The sequence below is a fragment of the Podarcis bocagei genome (genome assembly GCF_964188305.1).
Source record: "Podarcis bocagei genome assembly, chromosome: 8".
Lineage (NCBI taxonomy): Eukaryota > Metazoa > Chordata > Lepidosauria > Squamata > Lacertidae > Podarcis > Podarcis bocagei.
The window spans coordinates 61,190,648-61,204,763 of record NC_138133.1 but is presented as its reverse complement, the minus strand read 5'-3'; the positions used below and the strand labels follow the sequence as shown (position 1 = coordinate 61,204,763).

Genomic DNA, 14,116 nt, shown 5'->3' with positions numbered 1-14,116 from the left:
ATACAAAAAAGGAGGTGCGAGGAGGTCGATGAAACAAGTTAATGAAAGATAAAGATTTGGGAATATTGGATTTGTTTTTAAATTTTTTGTTTGCTTTTGTTTTTGATGTATTGTGTGTTTTGTTCTCTTTTTTCTTTTTATTGACGTGTACTGTTTAATGCCTTTTTTGTTTTTCTTTCTTGTTTTTCTTTTTTCCTCTGTAATTTTAAATTCTCAATAAATATCATTTAAAAAAAAATAATTATATTAAATTGTGGAAAGAGGTTGATATGGGAGAGAATGAAACCCTCCCTGTTAGGTAGAATTTCAGCCATTAAAATATACTCCACAGGATGTTGTTTTTATTCCAATCAATCCCGATTGTAAATAATTTAAACTGCTTCAAAGAATGAAAAACCCCCACGATATCTCTAAATTCATCCGGCAGGGGGAAAAGCCAAGAATTAAACATAAAATTATGATAGATACAAAAGAAAGAGGAGGCTTTGCCTTGCCAGATCTGCAATTGCATTATGAGGCAGATTGTTTGTGTTGGTTAAAAGAATGGATTGTATCGAACAATGCAGACATTTTAGATTGAGAAGGTCATGATTTAAAATTTGGTTGGCATTCATGCCTTTGGTATGGGAAGGCTAAAATCTATAATAGTTTTATGAACCACATTCTTAGGAAGAATCTGTATAGAGTCTGGGAAAAATATAAAAACCTGCTGGAAAGAAAAACACTTTTATGGCTTTCTCCCACTGAAGCAATTACAATTAAGAGAGTTAATATAGATAGACAATGGGCGACTTACAGAATAAGGATACACTTCTGTCTAAAATGTATAATTTTTTATTAGACTGGGAAACAAAATACGAGCTAGTTAAAGCTTTAATGACAACACTGGCAATAGATATAGGGCATAATATAGATCTTAACCTCTGAGAGAAACTTTGGAAAAACAACCTGAAATTTACTACATGTTATTCATTGAAAGAGAATTATTTGAAAATGATTCATAGATGGTACTTAACTCCGAATTGGTTGGCTAAGATTTCTAAAACACAATCAGATATGACTTGAAAGTGTAAAGAAGCAGAGGGAACCTGAGTAGACATGGTTAGGATTGTGCTGTTGGCTTGCTATTTTAGGCACACCACTTGGGAGTAACACCTTAGAGATCAACTAAGTTTGTTCTTAGTTGGTCTCTAAGGTGCTACTGGACAATTTTTTCACTTGGGAGTAAGCCCCTCTAAACTAAATGGGGTCCTAATGCCAAGTAAGCATGAATAGGATTGGGTTTTATATGTGTTAGTACAGCTGGTCAGCAATGTAGTTGTTTTTATTGACATAAGTCATGCAGCTATGTATTTTAGTAGCAAAAGAAACTGTAAACGTGCACTGACCCTATTTGGAGTATCTATGTACAATGCATGAAAAATTCCTTGTCACACTTCAAATACCAGGTATAGACAATGTTTGTTACAGTTAAATACTGTAATGCAGTTCCTATGATAAGTATAATTGGTCAGCATACTGTAGAAACATTTTTTTAAAGAAGCTGTTACAGAGAAATAGAAGTTTTATAAAAACAATGAGAACAGATAAACTCTAATGTTCAAAGAATGGTGAGCTTAAAGCACTCTCTAGGATCAGTGTAAGAGGATAAGAGTGATAACCCTGGGCACTGCAAGGATAGATGAATATTAGTTACATTCAAGTACTAATTGAGTGGCCTGAATGGTGCTTAAATCATCGATATCCAGGTGCTTAGCATTGCTTAGGATAAAGCAATTAGAACTTAGAGGAAGAGGTGATAAGATTTAACAAGGCAACCATTTGATGTTTGTCAGTGAATCATTATTTTTATTTAATGGTAAACTAAAATATATTGTCCAGGATTAGAAACAAGTTTGATGTCCTTATTACTGTACATAGTGACTTTTTGGACTAACTACACAATAGTATTGAATGGACTATTACGGGGAAAAAGTGACAACTGTGTTAAATTTTAATGTTAGCCACTCATATTAAATGTATGGATTTCCCTACCAGTAGTGTGTATCTATTTCTGATATGGGCTAACAACTAGATATATAGTATATTGGGAGAAATTATTATGATCTTTTGGTCTTCACATAGAATCATAGCATGAATCCAAGCATGTGTCTTGCCCTTATATCAAATGAATGGGCAACTTAAAAATTAACTGATCAATGATTGAACGGAGTAGAGATGAATGGACCATTCCTACTTGCAGCACAATTAACCAAGATGTATTTATGCAAAGTTAAAGATTTCCTACTCTCCAAATGTTTTTAAATGAAATATAAGATCAGCTAGAAAGGCCTGGGAACATTAACTATGAGAAGAATCACTGTTGATACAAAAAACTGCAGTATATCTGCATGGTACCAGGAAAGAAGAACCTATGACCCCACCCCCACCCCCACCCCGATGCTGTCGAACCCCTATTTCAATCAAACAGATAGCTAACAGGAGTTGTCCAATAACATTAAGAGGGCCACAGATTCCCTACAATGATATAGAGAATCACTGCAATTATTTTACATACATTGAAGCTTTAATCTCATCATCACTTCTTGTATTTCCTGCATTTCATTTCCCTCTGATATCACGGGTATATCATTCTCTGTATGTTTATCCATATGTTAGTGTGTGTGTGTGTGTGTGTGTGTGTGTGTACATAAACACACACATATACACCTGCCAACTCAGAATGGCATTCCATGTGTTTGATGAAGAAGAAAGCTGGTCCATGAAAGCTTATGCCATTTTTAAGTCTTTAATGTGCCACAAACCTAATTTGTGAATGTGATACCATATACAGTGGTGCCTCAGTTTTTGAACATAATCCGTTATGGAATACTTCAAGTTCTGAAACGTTCGAATACTGAAGTGCAAAGGGCGGTCTGCAAATTATATAGAGAAAATTGGAAAAAAAACTCAGTGGAAGCCGTTCAACTTCCGAGGTGTATTTGAAAACAGAAGTATTTACTTCTGGGTTTTTGGCGTTCAAAAACTGAAACCCTTGATTTCCGAGATGTTCAAAAACCAAGGTACCACTGTATTTGTGACTATGATGTCAGAGAGAGACAATAACATGAAACAACAGCATTCTAATAGACTAAAAGCAAGTAAATAGTTATAACAGGTGCTAAATTTATTAAAGCAGGGGCGTGGGTGTTGAAGGACTTGCATGAGTAAAGGGATGTATGAAGAAAGGAAAGGTAAACCAAGAACTAAAGAGTACCAGGGTATAACAACATAATCCTGTGCATGTTAACTAAGAACTAAATCCCACCATATTCAAGGTGGAATGAAAAATGAATTAGTCAAATGCATTTCTGCTGCAACAATGTATAAAATATGTTAGTAGGATTTAGGTTCAATTACCTTACCCAGTTTTGTTCTCATAGACATTTTCACTAATTGCAGTAGAAGAACAGGGAGCATCCTGCTTTGACCTAAGAACACTCAATTGTCTGGCATTCTGAGCTCTTGTTAGGACACCTGGCTTTAATAAGTGCACTGGAATGTGTGAAAAATTCTTGCATCCCTATAATTTACTTGAATGGGATTAGAATTTCATTTGCTTCCAATTCATATGGATCTGTTTTTGTAGGTATATAGGTCCAGCCACACTGTTCCAGCTAACATGAAAGCTACATCTTATAATGTAATCACCGCTGCACACAGTTTTACTTTACTGTTTTCATTCCTCTCTCTCTCTCTCTCTCTCTCTCTCTCTCTCTCTCTCTCTCTCTCTCTGTGTGTGTGCAGGTCTCAATCCCTTGATATTGTTATCTATGGTCTAGCTTGTTGCACTGCATTTTCTTGGTCACTTCAAGCAGACTTTTCAAATAATTTTATGTTCAACTAGGTTTTACTCAGAGTAGACCCACTGAAATTAATGAACTCTGTCTTGGTCATTAATTGACTACCACCCAATATCTTTAATTTAATTTAATTTAATTTTAATGTATTTTTATTAAAGGTTTTCTTGATTTACAGAAGTATGTGTAATGTCTCTCTCTCGTATTTTTTCCATATAACATTTTTACAAATCAGTTTCATTTGTTGAGACATAAGAAAAGGGGGAGAGGGGTGGAGGGGGGTAAGATGGGTGGGGGTGGGGTCGGGTGGCAGTGTTTCTATTTTACGTAATATATGTAGGGTTTGGTGTCAGTGTTGCTTGTGCAGGTTCTCTGCTGTTCACTTGTGTTCCTTTGATGGTGAGAGAGGTTGGGGTTGGCCTACGGTGTGGTTGTTCATTTGTGATGATCTTTGTTTCCATGTGTGAGTGGGGTGGGTGGGTGTTTTGGGTCAGGTTAGCCATACTGATTTGTATGCTGTTGGTGGATTATTGTCATTGTCTTGTTGGGCTGTGTATGTGATAAAGGGGAGCCATACCAGGGTAAAGGGGTCTTCTTCTGTTTGTCCCCGTGTCTGTTTCAGTTTATTGGTTAATTTTTCTAGTAAGGCTGTTTCCCATACTATTTGGTACCATTGGTCCATGCTTACTCCTGACAGGTATTTCCAGTGTCTGGTTATGGCGTTTCTGGCTGCTGAAAGTAGGTGGGTTATGAGTTCTTTGTGGTGTAAATGAGCATTATTGTCTTGGAAGATGTTTAGTACGGCTAATTCTGGGGTGATTTCTAATACTTGCTTAGTTATTTTACATATTTCTCGTATGGCTGTTGTCCAGAATAGTTGGATTCGGGGGCACTCCCACCACATGTGGAGGTATGTGCCTGTGGAGGTGCACCCTCTCCAGCATTTTGGTGAGGTTCCTGGGCATATTAGCACTAGTTTTCTTGGTGTTAGGTACCACCTGACCCAATATCTTTTATGAATTTTACATTTTGCATCTCAGTTCAACCAACTTTCAAAGGACGTCAGAAAGCAGTGAGACATGATTTCAAATTTTGGTGAGACATAATGAATGAATGAATGTTTATGAATGAACATGATTTGGACATATAGTGCAGCAACTGTAAGACTGATTAAAGCAGTAATGCTATATATGTTTATCAAAGAGTAAGTTCCATTTAATTCAGTGGGGTTTGTTCTGAACTGGTATGTTTAGGATTATACTGTAAATGTGCCAAATAATGCAAACACTACACCATAACATTAATATTTTGTTAGGTGGCACAATGTTAAGGAGTCTTGTGGCACATCAAAGAATAACAAATGTATGGCTGCATAAGCTTTCTGAGGTTAGAGACTGCTTCATCTGCTCTGCCTTTTAAGTATCCATTGCTGTTTTGAAGCACCTATAGAACAGAGCTTATTTATGTTAATGAAAACATCTTTTCTAATTCTTCCAATCTTTATGTAAATAACTAATTGCATGTGAAGAACATGCTCAAAGATAATTTTGTCTATTTGATCATATATCTATCTGATCATAACTATGAAGAGGAAAGATTAAGATGATTACACATTTAAATTCAGGTGTCATGTATCATGGTTTGAGTATGCGGTAGGGAAAACCCACAGGAGCAGGCAGCAGGAATTTTAACATATTTTGAAACATTTTACAAGGTTAAAAAACCAACTCTTGTAAAGGTTTGCAACTGGGATCAGCACAGAGGGTGGGACTACAAGAAGATCCTGGCTGAATCTCTCTCGCTGCATCAAACACAGATGTGAAGTGCTGCTCACAGCAAAACAAGGGTATGTTAAAAGTGGGTTAATAAGATATGAAGCATATCAGCATTGAGCATATATTAAAGAACTTTTGAGGAGTACTTTTCACTAATGAAAGATTAATATAATCTGTTATTTTGCTTTCACTTCCACTACTCCATTAAGAGCCATTAGGAACATATATTTTCTGGGCAATAAAGATAGGATGGAGGGGCTACTTAGTTTGTTGAAGAACGAAACATCTCCTATCTCTTTAGTTTGCATTTATTCAGAGAGATTAGCCACATCAGGTGAAAGTGTGCCTCATTCCTAACCGATACTTCATTGATTATGTAGGTGCATTAATGATTTGAAGATTTGGTAACTTGAGTGGTCCAGTTCATATGGTGAGCTATCTAGACCTAACCAATAAGTAGTGAGAGTTGGCCTGCACACATGGCAGTAGCTACATCTACTACCTAATCTAAATATTATTTCACTTCCAGATGGCCAAAATGCTGATGCAGTAACTATGGGCAAATTTTGTCTTAAAGCAGAGCAAGTTATGTACTCTGCCCTTATTCCTGACATCAAAAACACCAACATATGTATGCTGTTGCACTTGCAGAAACGCAGAATTGACTGGACTTAGGGAGCACAGAGCTTTGACAGAGCCAGTCAGGTACTCTATGAGGAAAGGCCGAAAAGCCCATAGGATAATTCTGGCAGGTCACCAATTCTCAGCTCTGCAATAGCAAATCAGTGTTATGAAGGGCTTAAGAGAAGTTGTTGAGTGCTATGACATGCTTTACCAAGAAGACCCTCATACTCTGCTAACCAGAAGGGTGGGAGTGGGGAGCAGTGCTGAAACCATGTACCTCAAAAAAAATCTACTGGGTATCAATTTCTGGCCTGGAGGTAAGGGCTGTAACAAAAAGCTAACCTAAGTGAGGAATCTAAACCTTCAGTAAGCATTTGGGCAAGGGAAAAAAAATCTGAGAAGTTTCAGATACTGAACAGGATTTGGGCTTTTATTTGTCTTCTAGAGTTCTAACCCTTCACCCCATCAAACCAGGATATGAACTGCGGAGACTAAATATAAACCATGAAGTAGGATTCCTGCTCAGGCATTTCTGAAAAACATGGGCGACGGCAGTGGCACTTATCTGTTGGCAGCAGGGCACCCATGTAGGCATCGCCTGAGGGGTTTCCACCACCTATGGTGACTGCTTCACCCCAACCTCATGGGTGGGCTGGGCCTCATAGTTTATTTAACTTCACTTCCTATAAACAGGTGCATTATTCATAGAAAGGTGCCTACTTGTAATATTACTCCCCAAAAACAAAAATGAAAACTACAAAAATCCATGCTAAAGAGCTTTTTTTTATTTTTGTTAGGATGAATGAGAAGAATGCTGCATGGGAAAGGTGTTGTTCCTATGCATAGTACTGGCAGTAGGCAGTGTGGATCTTGAACCTATTATTGTAGAACACTTTTAGTATTTATTCAGAAGTCACAAAATATGTATGGTACGGAATAAAGGCTGTATTAGCAGATTTTAAAACGACTGTTATTAATTTGATGCAAAAAAAACCCCTAACTTAAGAGGAACCTAAGAGGAACTCTTATCAAAATTTAACTAACTCTGAAGTAAATTACAAGACAGGAAAAAAATCTGTTTGCATTTTTGCCCCTGCATACGTAAACCCTGACTATCAACATGCAGGTTTATGCTAATTTAAATAAATACCTTTGAACTCAGTGCCTTAGTCTGTAACCCCAGTCTACAAATATTTCCCAGCAGATCAAAACCAGGATTTGAACCCAGAGTCTTTAACTGTCTTAATAGCCCAGTCTTTGCCATGATTATCTCACTATTTCAATGGGACTTGGTTTTAAGGATCACAGGCTAAACTAGATAAATTCAAGGAAACAATATATTTTAGTGTACAGGCCCTCATTTTCACATGACTGGACCTTTGCCTTAGTTGCTAAATATTATCTCCTGACTTGCTTTTATGAAACAAACTATTTCACACTGTGGTGAAAGTTCATGGAAAATCTATTAAGTTGTAAAGATACCCAACTCATACTATTTGATAACACAGCGAGTTAATAAAGGTGGACTTGAGTTCAAATGCTCTGCCCTTGGCTAGTTTGTGGTGTACTTCAATTTTATATTTTTTATTATTTAAATAATTTCCTGAATATCTAAAAGTGCTAAAAGCAAACACTACATTGTTACTTAAATGGTGTTATTTAAAGGTGTATATGGTATCTGAAGAAGTGTGCATGCACACGAAAGTTCATACCAAGAACTAACTTAGCTGGTCTTTAAGGTGCTACTGGAAGGATTTTTTTTTGTTTTGGTGTATATGTAAGTTATTGCTTACACATTCCATTTTACTTTTCTTAGAAAATGTTCTAATATACAGCCACAGAACTAACAGAAATGGATCTACCTGCAAATGTTTTGGCAACCAATACACCCATTCCTTTTGTCACAACAACAGCAGCAACAATTTATCCTCTTCCTTTTTACTTACTGTTTGAACTTTGAGGAAACCCTGTTAAGGAAGATGGACCATTCATTCCAGGCAGAAGAACTGGAGGAAGGCCAGGGAGTCCTGGGTAAGCTGCTGGCAAACTGATTCCATGAAGTGAGCTGCTCTCCATCATGCCTGGCTGCTGTACTGTTAAGCCGAGAACATCTGTAGCCTTCTTTATACGGTCCAATTCTTGCTGTGCCATCAGCTGTCTAACAGTTGTAGGAGCCAAGTAGTCTTTTTCCCGGTCCAGTTGACTTCCCACAGCTTCTCGCACTTTTGAAATATGTTGTTTGGAAAAGATATGGTCTCTTACGGACAAACGTGCAGAATACTTCACCCCACATAGGGAACACTCTGGTCTTGAGCCATCGGTTGCATTCTGATTGATCATGAATGGCTTCCCTATGTTAATTTTGAACTTCTTCTCTTTCGCTCGAGCATTTTGAAACCAAACCTGAACCACACGTTTTGGCAGGCCAATCTCGTTCCCCAGCATTTCGCATTCTTGCATGGTTGGAGTCCGATAGTCGCTAAAGCAAGCCTTCAAGACCTTAAGCTGCAGATTACTCATTTGCGTCCGAAATCGTTTGTGACCTGGCCGGTCACTGTTTTTCGATTTAAAAGGGTTGCTTGCTCCAAAGGGATTAGGTGAACTTGGATCAGCTATGCTCGATGTTTCACTGCGATCAGCATTATCATCAGGGTCATCAGTAATGTAAACACTTTGGTCAAGTTCACTATCTTTGTCACTGTAATGCATTGACGGGCTAGTCAGGGAGAATAGAAATTTGTCATCGCTGTTCTCCATATTAGGCATGTTTGTGTTTTTTGGCAAACTGTCATTCAGAACATTTTTTGGCTCTCTAGGAGAGGATGTGGATTTCACATCTCCTGAACTACCGGTCATACTTTCCATTTCATTGTTTCCTTCATCTCCTGTTGTGGCATCGCTGATTGCTGTGTTAATTGATGAAGTCTCATCAAAGTCAGTTTTATTCTGGTCATACCCACCATCAGCAGGAGCTGTGTTCAGATTCTCTATGTCTTCATTGCATTCTGCTTTGAAGGAAGAAGGGCTTAAAAGATTCTTCGGTGACATTTCTGCAGTTTTACTAACTGGAGTTGAGACAGTAGAAGCTAATTCATTTTCACTCGATAAATCAATCTTTGTTAATGATAACGATGGATAATCAAAAAACATGTATTTGTGTGGGCTCTCTCCTCCATCTTCATTGGCTATCAAAGGACTTGGTGGCAAACTATAACCTGCTTGTTTTCCTTCATTCCAGTGCCGAGAGCGAATATGACTTTCTAAAGCAGACTTTGCTTTAAACAGTGCTCGGCAAAAAGGACATCTTTTATGAGACTGAGCTGGACCTACTGCACGGAACTGTCCTTTTCTTTCTCGAGCTCTTGTATTCTGAAACCAGACTTGTACAACTCTCTTTTTTAGTCCTACTTCACGTGCGATGTGATCTAGCATTTTTCTGGTAGGATTGGAATCTAAAAGGTATTTTTCGTAGAGTATTTCCAGTTGCTCTGGAGTAATTGTAGTTCTCAATCGCTTATCCCGGTGCTGGTCCTCACCACTGTTTCCCCCCTCTTTTTCACTACAGTTGTTATCTTCCTTATCATCCAGTTTTCGTTTAAGTGAGCCAGGAATTGAAGCAGCGTGGTGAGCTGTATGAGCTGAGCTCACTTGGGGTGCCACCTGAGCTAAAGAACTGCTCAGCAATTGTCCAGTCATCAGAGGGTTATTTGGATCAAATATCATATAGGGCATATCCATAGGCCTTTCTAAAAACTGGGAATGAAGGAACTGATTTTGGGCTGCTAAGAAATGCATGTGCTGGTGCTCTTGCCAAAGTTCTAGAGTGGGAAAGGCAACTGTACACTGGTCACATGGGTACTGTAGTAACTGAGGAGGTAGACTGTTCTGAAGAGGCGTCATTTGGATTGCTAAAGGGCTCGAGGGAACAGGGGTCGTCTGTGATGCAGAAGGTGGTCTGCCTCCTATTTGGGATTGTTTCTGTTGCTGTGTTTGAGAAGCTGAGGGCTGCGGATCAGAGGAGGTGGTTGGTGCAGACTGCACTGATTTGTTGCCTTGGGAGGAAGCCTCCGCTTGCTTAGGTATGGTATCATTTTGCTTTGGCTTTTCTGTTGACTCAGGTTTAGGAGAGGTTTTTCCAGGTTCAGGTTTGGGTGATGGCAGCAAAGGAGTACTGGAACCAGATCCAGAGCTTACTGTTGTTAAAGCCATATTTTTTGATGAATCAGATGGGCCAGAAACTGTGCAATTCTTGTAAAGCATTTGATCTGTAGCATCCATGGAATCTTCTGTTTGGCTTTCATCTTGTGCATCATCATCTTCGTCTTTATAACACAGCTTTTTCTGATGTGTAATTAAGTCAAAGATCCTAGGGAAAACTACGCTACATTTTTTACATTGATATTGCATGTTGCTAGTCCTAATGTACCTCTCATTGGTGAGCTCCCTCTTCTCAGTATCTTTAGTTTCAGCTTGATTTTCATAACTTTTACGAGCCTTCTGTCGTGCATTTTGGAACCATACAACGATAACTCGAGTAGGTAGGTTAAGTACAGTTGAAAGTTGTTCAATTTCATCATCTTTTGGATAAGCATTTGTGTCAAAAAAATCCTGCAAGACTCTGAGCTGGTAGTCAGTAAATCTAGTTCTAGATGATCGCTTGCTGAACGCTGAATCAGATTTGTAATGCTCTAAAGAACTTGGCTGTGGTTCAATTCTTATATCTTCCAAAACTGTTATTGGAGGATTGCTAAAATTATATGGGGAATCCTTGTTTCTTTGTCGCTCCTTAAATAGGGTATTTCGAAACCAGTGTTTGATAACCTTTTGGGAAAGGCCAGATTTCTCAGCCATTTCTTGAATCTGTTCTTCACTCGGTGAATTATTAATATCAAAATATGCCCTCAAGATTTTTAATTGGTCATCAGTGATTCTTGTACGTGGCCGCTTGAACTGAGAATGCCGTAGGAAATTTGGATCTAATCCTAGCTGTTGCTGACAAAGCTGAGTAAGATCTGCAGACAGCGCATCCATTGGTGGTAGCTGGAGGGCAAGTTGAGGAGGCAGTCCTGGGTGTTGCACTGGCTGCATCATAATTGGAGGGAAAAGTGGAAGATCTAATGAAACTGGCAGCTGCACTGGCGGTGGTGCAGAAGGTGGTGGTGGAGGAGGAGGTGGCGGTGGGGGTGGCGGTGGAGGCGGTGGAGTTGGTGGTGGAGCCTGCAAAGGAGTAGGAGTAATGCTTTGAATCTTTCCAGAACTGGATGAAGAAGGTTGTGAAGAAGGCGGAGGTGGAGGTGGAGGCGGAGGTGGAGGAGGTGGTGGTTCTGGGGAAGATGGTGAAATAGGATAAAGCTTGTCATAAGCCTCCCTGTATTGACGGGCAAACTTTTCTAATGCACCGTATGGAAAGAACTGTCCATGAACATGTTCTTGGTGGCTCTTTAATATAAGAATGTTGGAAAACAATTTACTGCATGCTGCACATTCCAATTTGTCAGTATTTTCGCAATCACCAGCTTTATTTTTTTTCTGTACTTTCTGTCTATTCTCATTATATTGAATAACCAGCTCAAAGCCGAAGTTTTCCAGCAATGCCTTGGCTGCATTTCCTCTTGCCCCAGAAGCAATTCTAGGTGGTGGGATGGTTGGTTCAGAGGACTTCTGCTTCTTTATATCTTTGTTTTCTTTCAGTCCTTCACTATCACTTGTGAATTCTTGCTTTGGTTTTTCTTGTTTCTCTGAAATCTCTTCTGATTCCTTATATGGTGGTGTATCCTTCATCATCTGGCACTCAGCACTTACTGCACTGTTCTGCTCTGTTTTCACTAACTTACTAGTTTGCTGCTGCTTTTGTGACGGGATTGGAGGTGGCGTCGCTTGATACTGTTGTGCTTGCTGCTGTAGGATCTGTAGCTGCGTCTGACCGACGTGGTGCTGAGTTTGCATCTGCTGCTTCAGGTCTTCTAGCAGTGAGCCGGCCATGCCCGCCATGCCAGGCATACCAAATGCAGCAGAACCAGGCAAACCCAGATCAGGACTCAAACTGAACTCTGTCCCAGGAATATAGAATGGAAAAAGAAACTGTGGCTGCTGAAACTGCAATAGCGCCTCTGGTGTCATAGGAAAATGTGGCAAAAATGCTGGATTTAGGAACTGGGGTTGAAAGAAAGCTGCTTGCTGTTGCAATTCATGCTGGAGTTGCATCTGCAGTTGTGCTGGTGACTGGGGAGGATGATGTGTAGGCTGAGCAGAAACTAATTCAGAAACTTGCTTTTTATTTAATTCTTTGGCATCTATGTGGGTTTCCTTGCTGTTAACTGCTGGTAATATTGTAGGATCTACCATCCCCTGGCTGGGGCTATTAACATTTCCTGTTATGCTGTTTCCACTCATTGCATTACTACTTGGTTCTAATTTTGCAGCCCTTGCCTTAGTTTGATGAAGCACAGATCTCATATGAATTTCCAGTGTAGAACTTTGGCTATAAGAAACATTGCAAATGCTGCATTTGTAGGGTTTGTTGTCAGTGCTGCTGTTAGCTTCTTGAGGGACTGGACTGGATGCTTCCTGCAACACCTTTTTGAGTTTATGCAAATGAGACACTGAGTTATAATGAACCAAAAGAATGTTCTTTTGAGTGAAAGATTCTTTGCACACTGTACATTTATATGGGCGAGAAGGATCTAGAAATTTTTCCATAGTAAAATTTGGCCCTTTTCTAAAAGGTAAGGTCCGCTTTGGTTCTGAGCCCATTTCATCTGGAATGGAGCTACTATCACTTCCTACAGGACTTGCTTTACCTTCCTGGTCCATCTCGTATTCTCTTTCTATATCCTGTTCTAGTGCATGTTCATCTTGTGCCATACTTTCGTTCTCTGCCCAGAGTTCACCATTTACAGGTAAAGATGCACACAACTGCTGAATTTCAGCTTCACTGAGTTCTGGGTGGCCTGCTTCCAAATGTTTTTTTAAAGCCTGGAATGTACGGAAGCTACGTTGGCAAAGGCTACACATAGTAGCAGCCCGAATAGCATGGTACTGGGAATGTATTTGAAGCTTCTGCATAGTCTTAAAAGCCAAGCTACAATGGTTACAACGATATTTATAGACATGGCGATCAGAAACAGAAAGCTGCTGCCTCTTCTGCTGCTCATTCAACTGATCAGGCAGTGATTCGACGATCTTTATATCTTTACTGCTGTTTTTGTTCCAATCTGGCATTTCAGTAGATTCTTTGAGTGGCTTCTGTTCCTCTGTTTTAATTTCCATTCCAGTTTTTGATTCTTCAAGCCCAGAGGTGTTCTTCTCATCTGGAGGACTTTCACCTGGTTAAAAAAAGGAAAGAAATTATATAGCTCCATAGCATTTGAATACATAATACATATTAAAAGAAAGAACTTCCAGAGGAGGAGCCAGTATGCTGCAGCAATAATAACAAAGAGCCTTGTGGCACTGTAAAGGCTGTCTAATTTATTATGGCATAAGGTTTCATGGCCCAGTGTTGACTTCAGCACAGGCTTGTGATCCATGAAAGTACCATAAGACTCTTTGGTATCAAATGAAGGGGTGGGCTCTCATTTCTCTGTCCCAGCTTCTGCCAACCTAGCAGTTCAAAAGCAAACCAGTGCAGCTAGATAAACAGGTCCCACAGTGATGAGAAGCATTTCCATGTGCTTTGGCACTCATCACAGTCCTATGTGAGCCAATAGCAATTTAGTCATGCTGGCCACAGGACCCTGAAAGTTGTCTGTGGACAAACGCTGGCTCCCTCCAGGGTCCTTTACCTTTTTCCTTTACCATACAGTAGGTAGCTGTATGGACTAGGGGCATAGATTGAGTGGACTGAATGCAGCCTACAAGTCTTAAAATGTGTAACCC

At 39.5% G+C, this 14,116-nt stretch overlaps 1 protein-coding gene across 8 annotated transcripts in view; it reads right to left on the bottom strand.

Moving 5' to 3' along the window:
- ZFHX4 (zinc finger homeobox 4) overlaps positions 1-14,116 on the bottom strand; it is a 185,514-nt gene that overhangs the window by 6,064 nt on the left and 165,334 nt on the right. For all 8 annotated transcript variants that reach the window (XM_081204234.1, XM_081204238.1, XM_081204240.1 and 5 more), the window contains one exon: positions 8,185-13,563. In XM_081204234.1, coding sequence (XP_081060360.1) covers positions 8,185-13,563 — 5,379 coding nt within the window. The remainder of the gene's footprint in view (positions 1-8,184; positions 13,564-14,116) is intronic.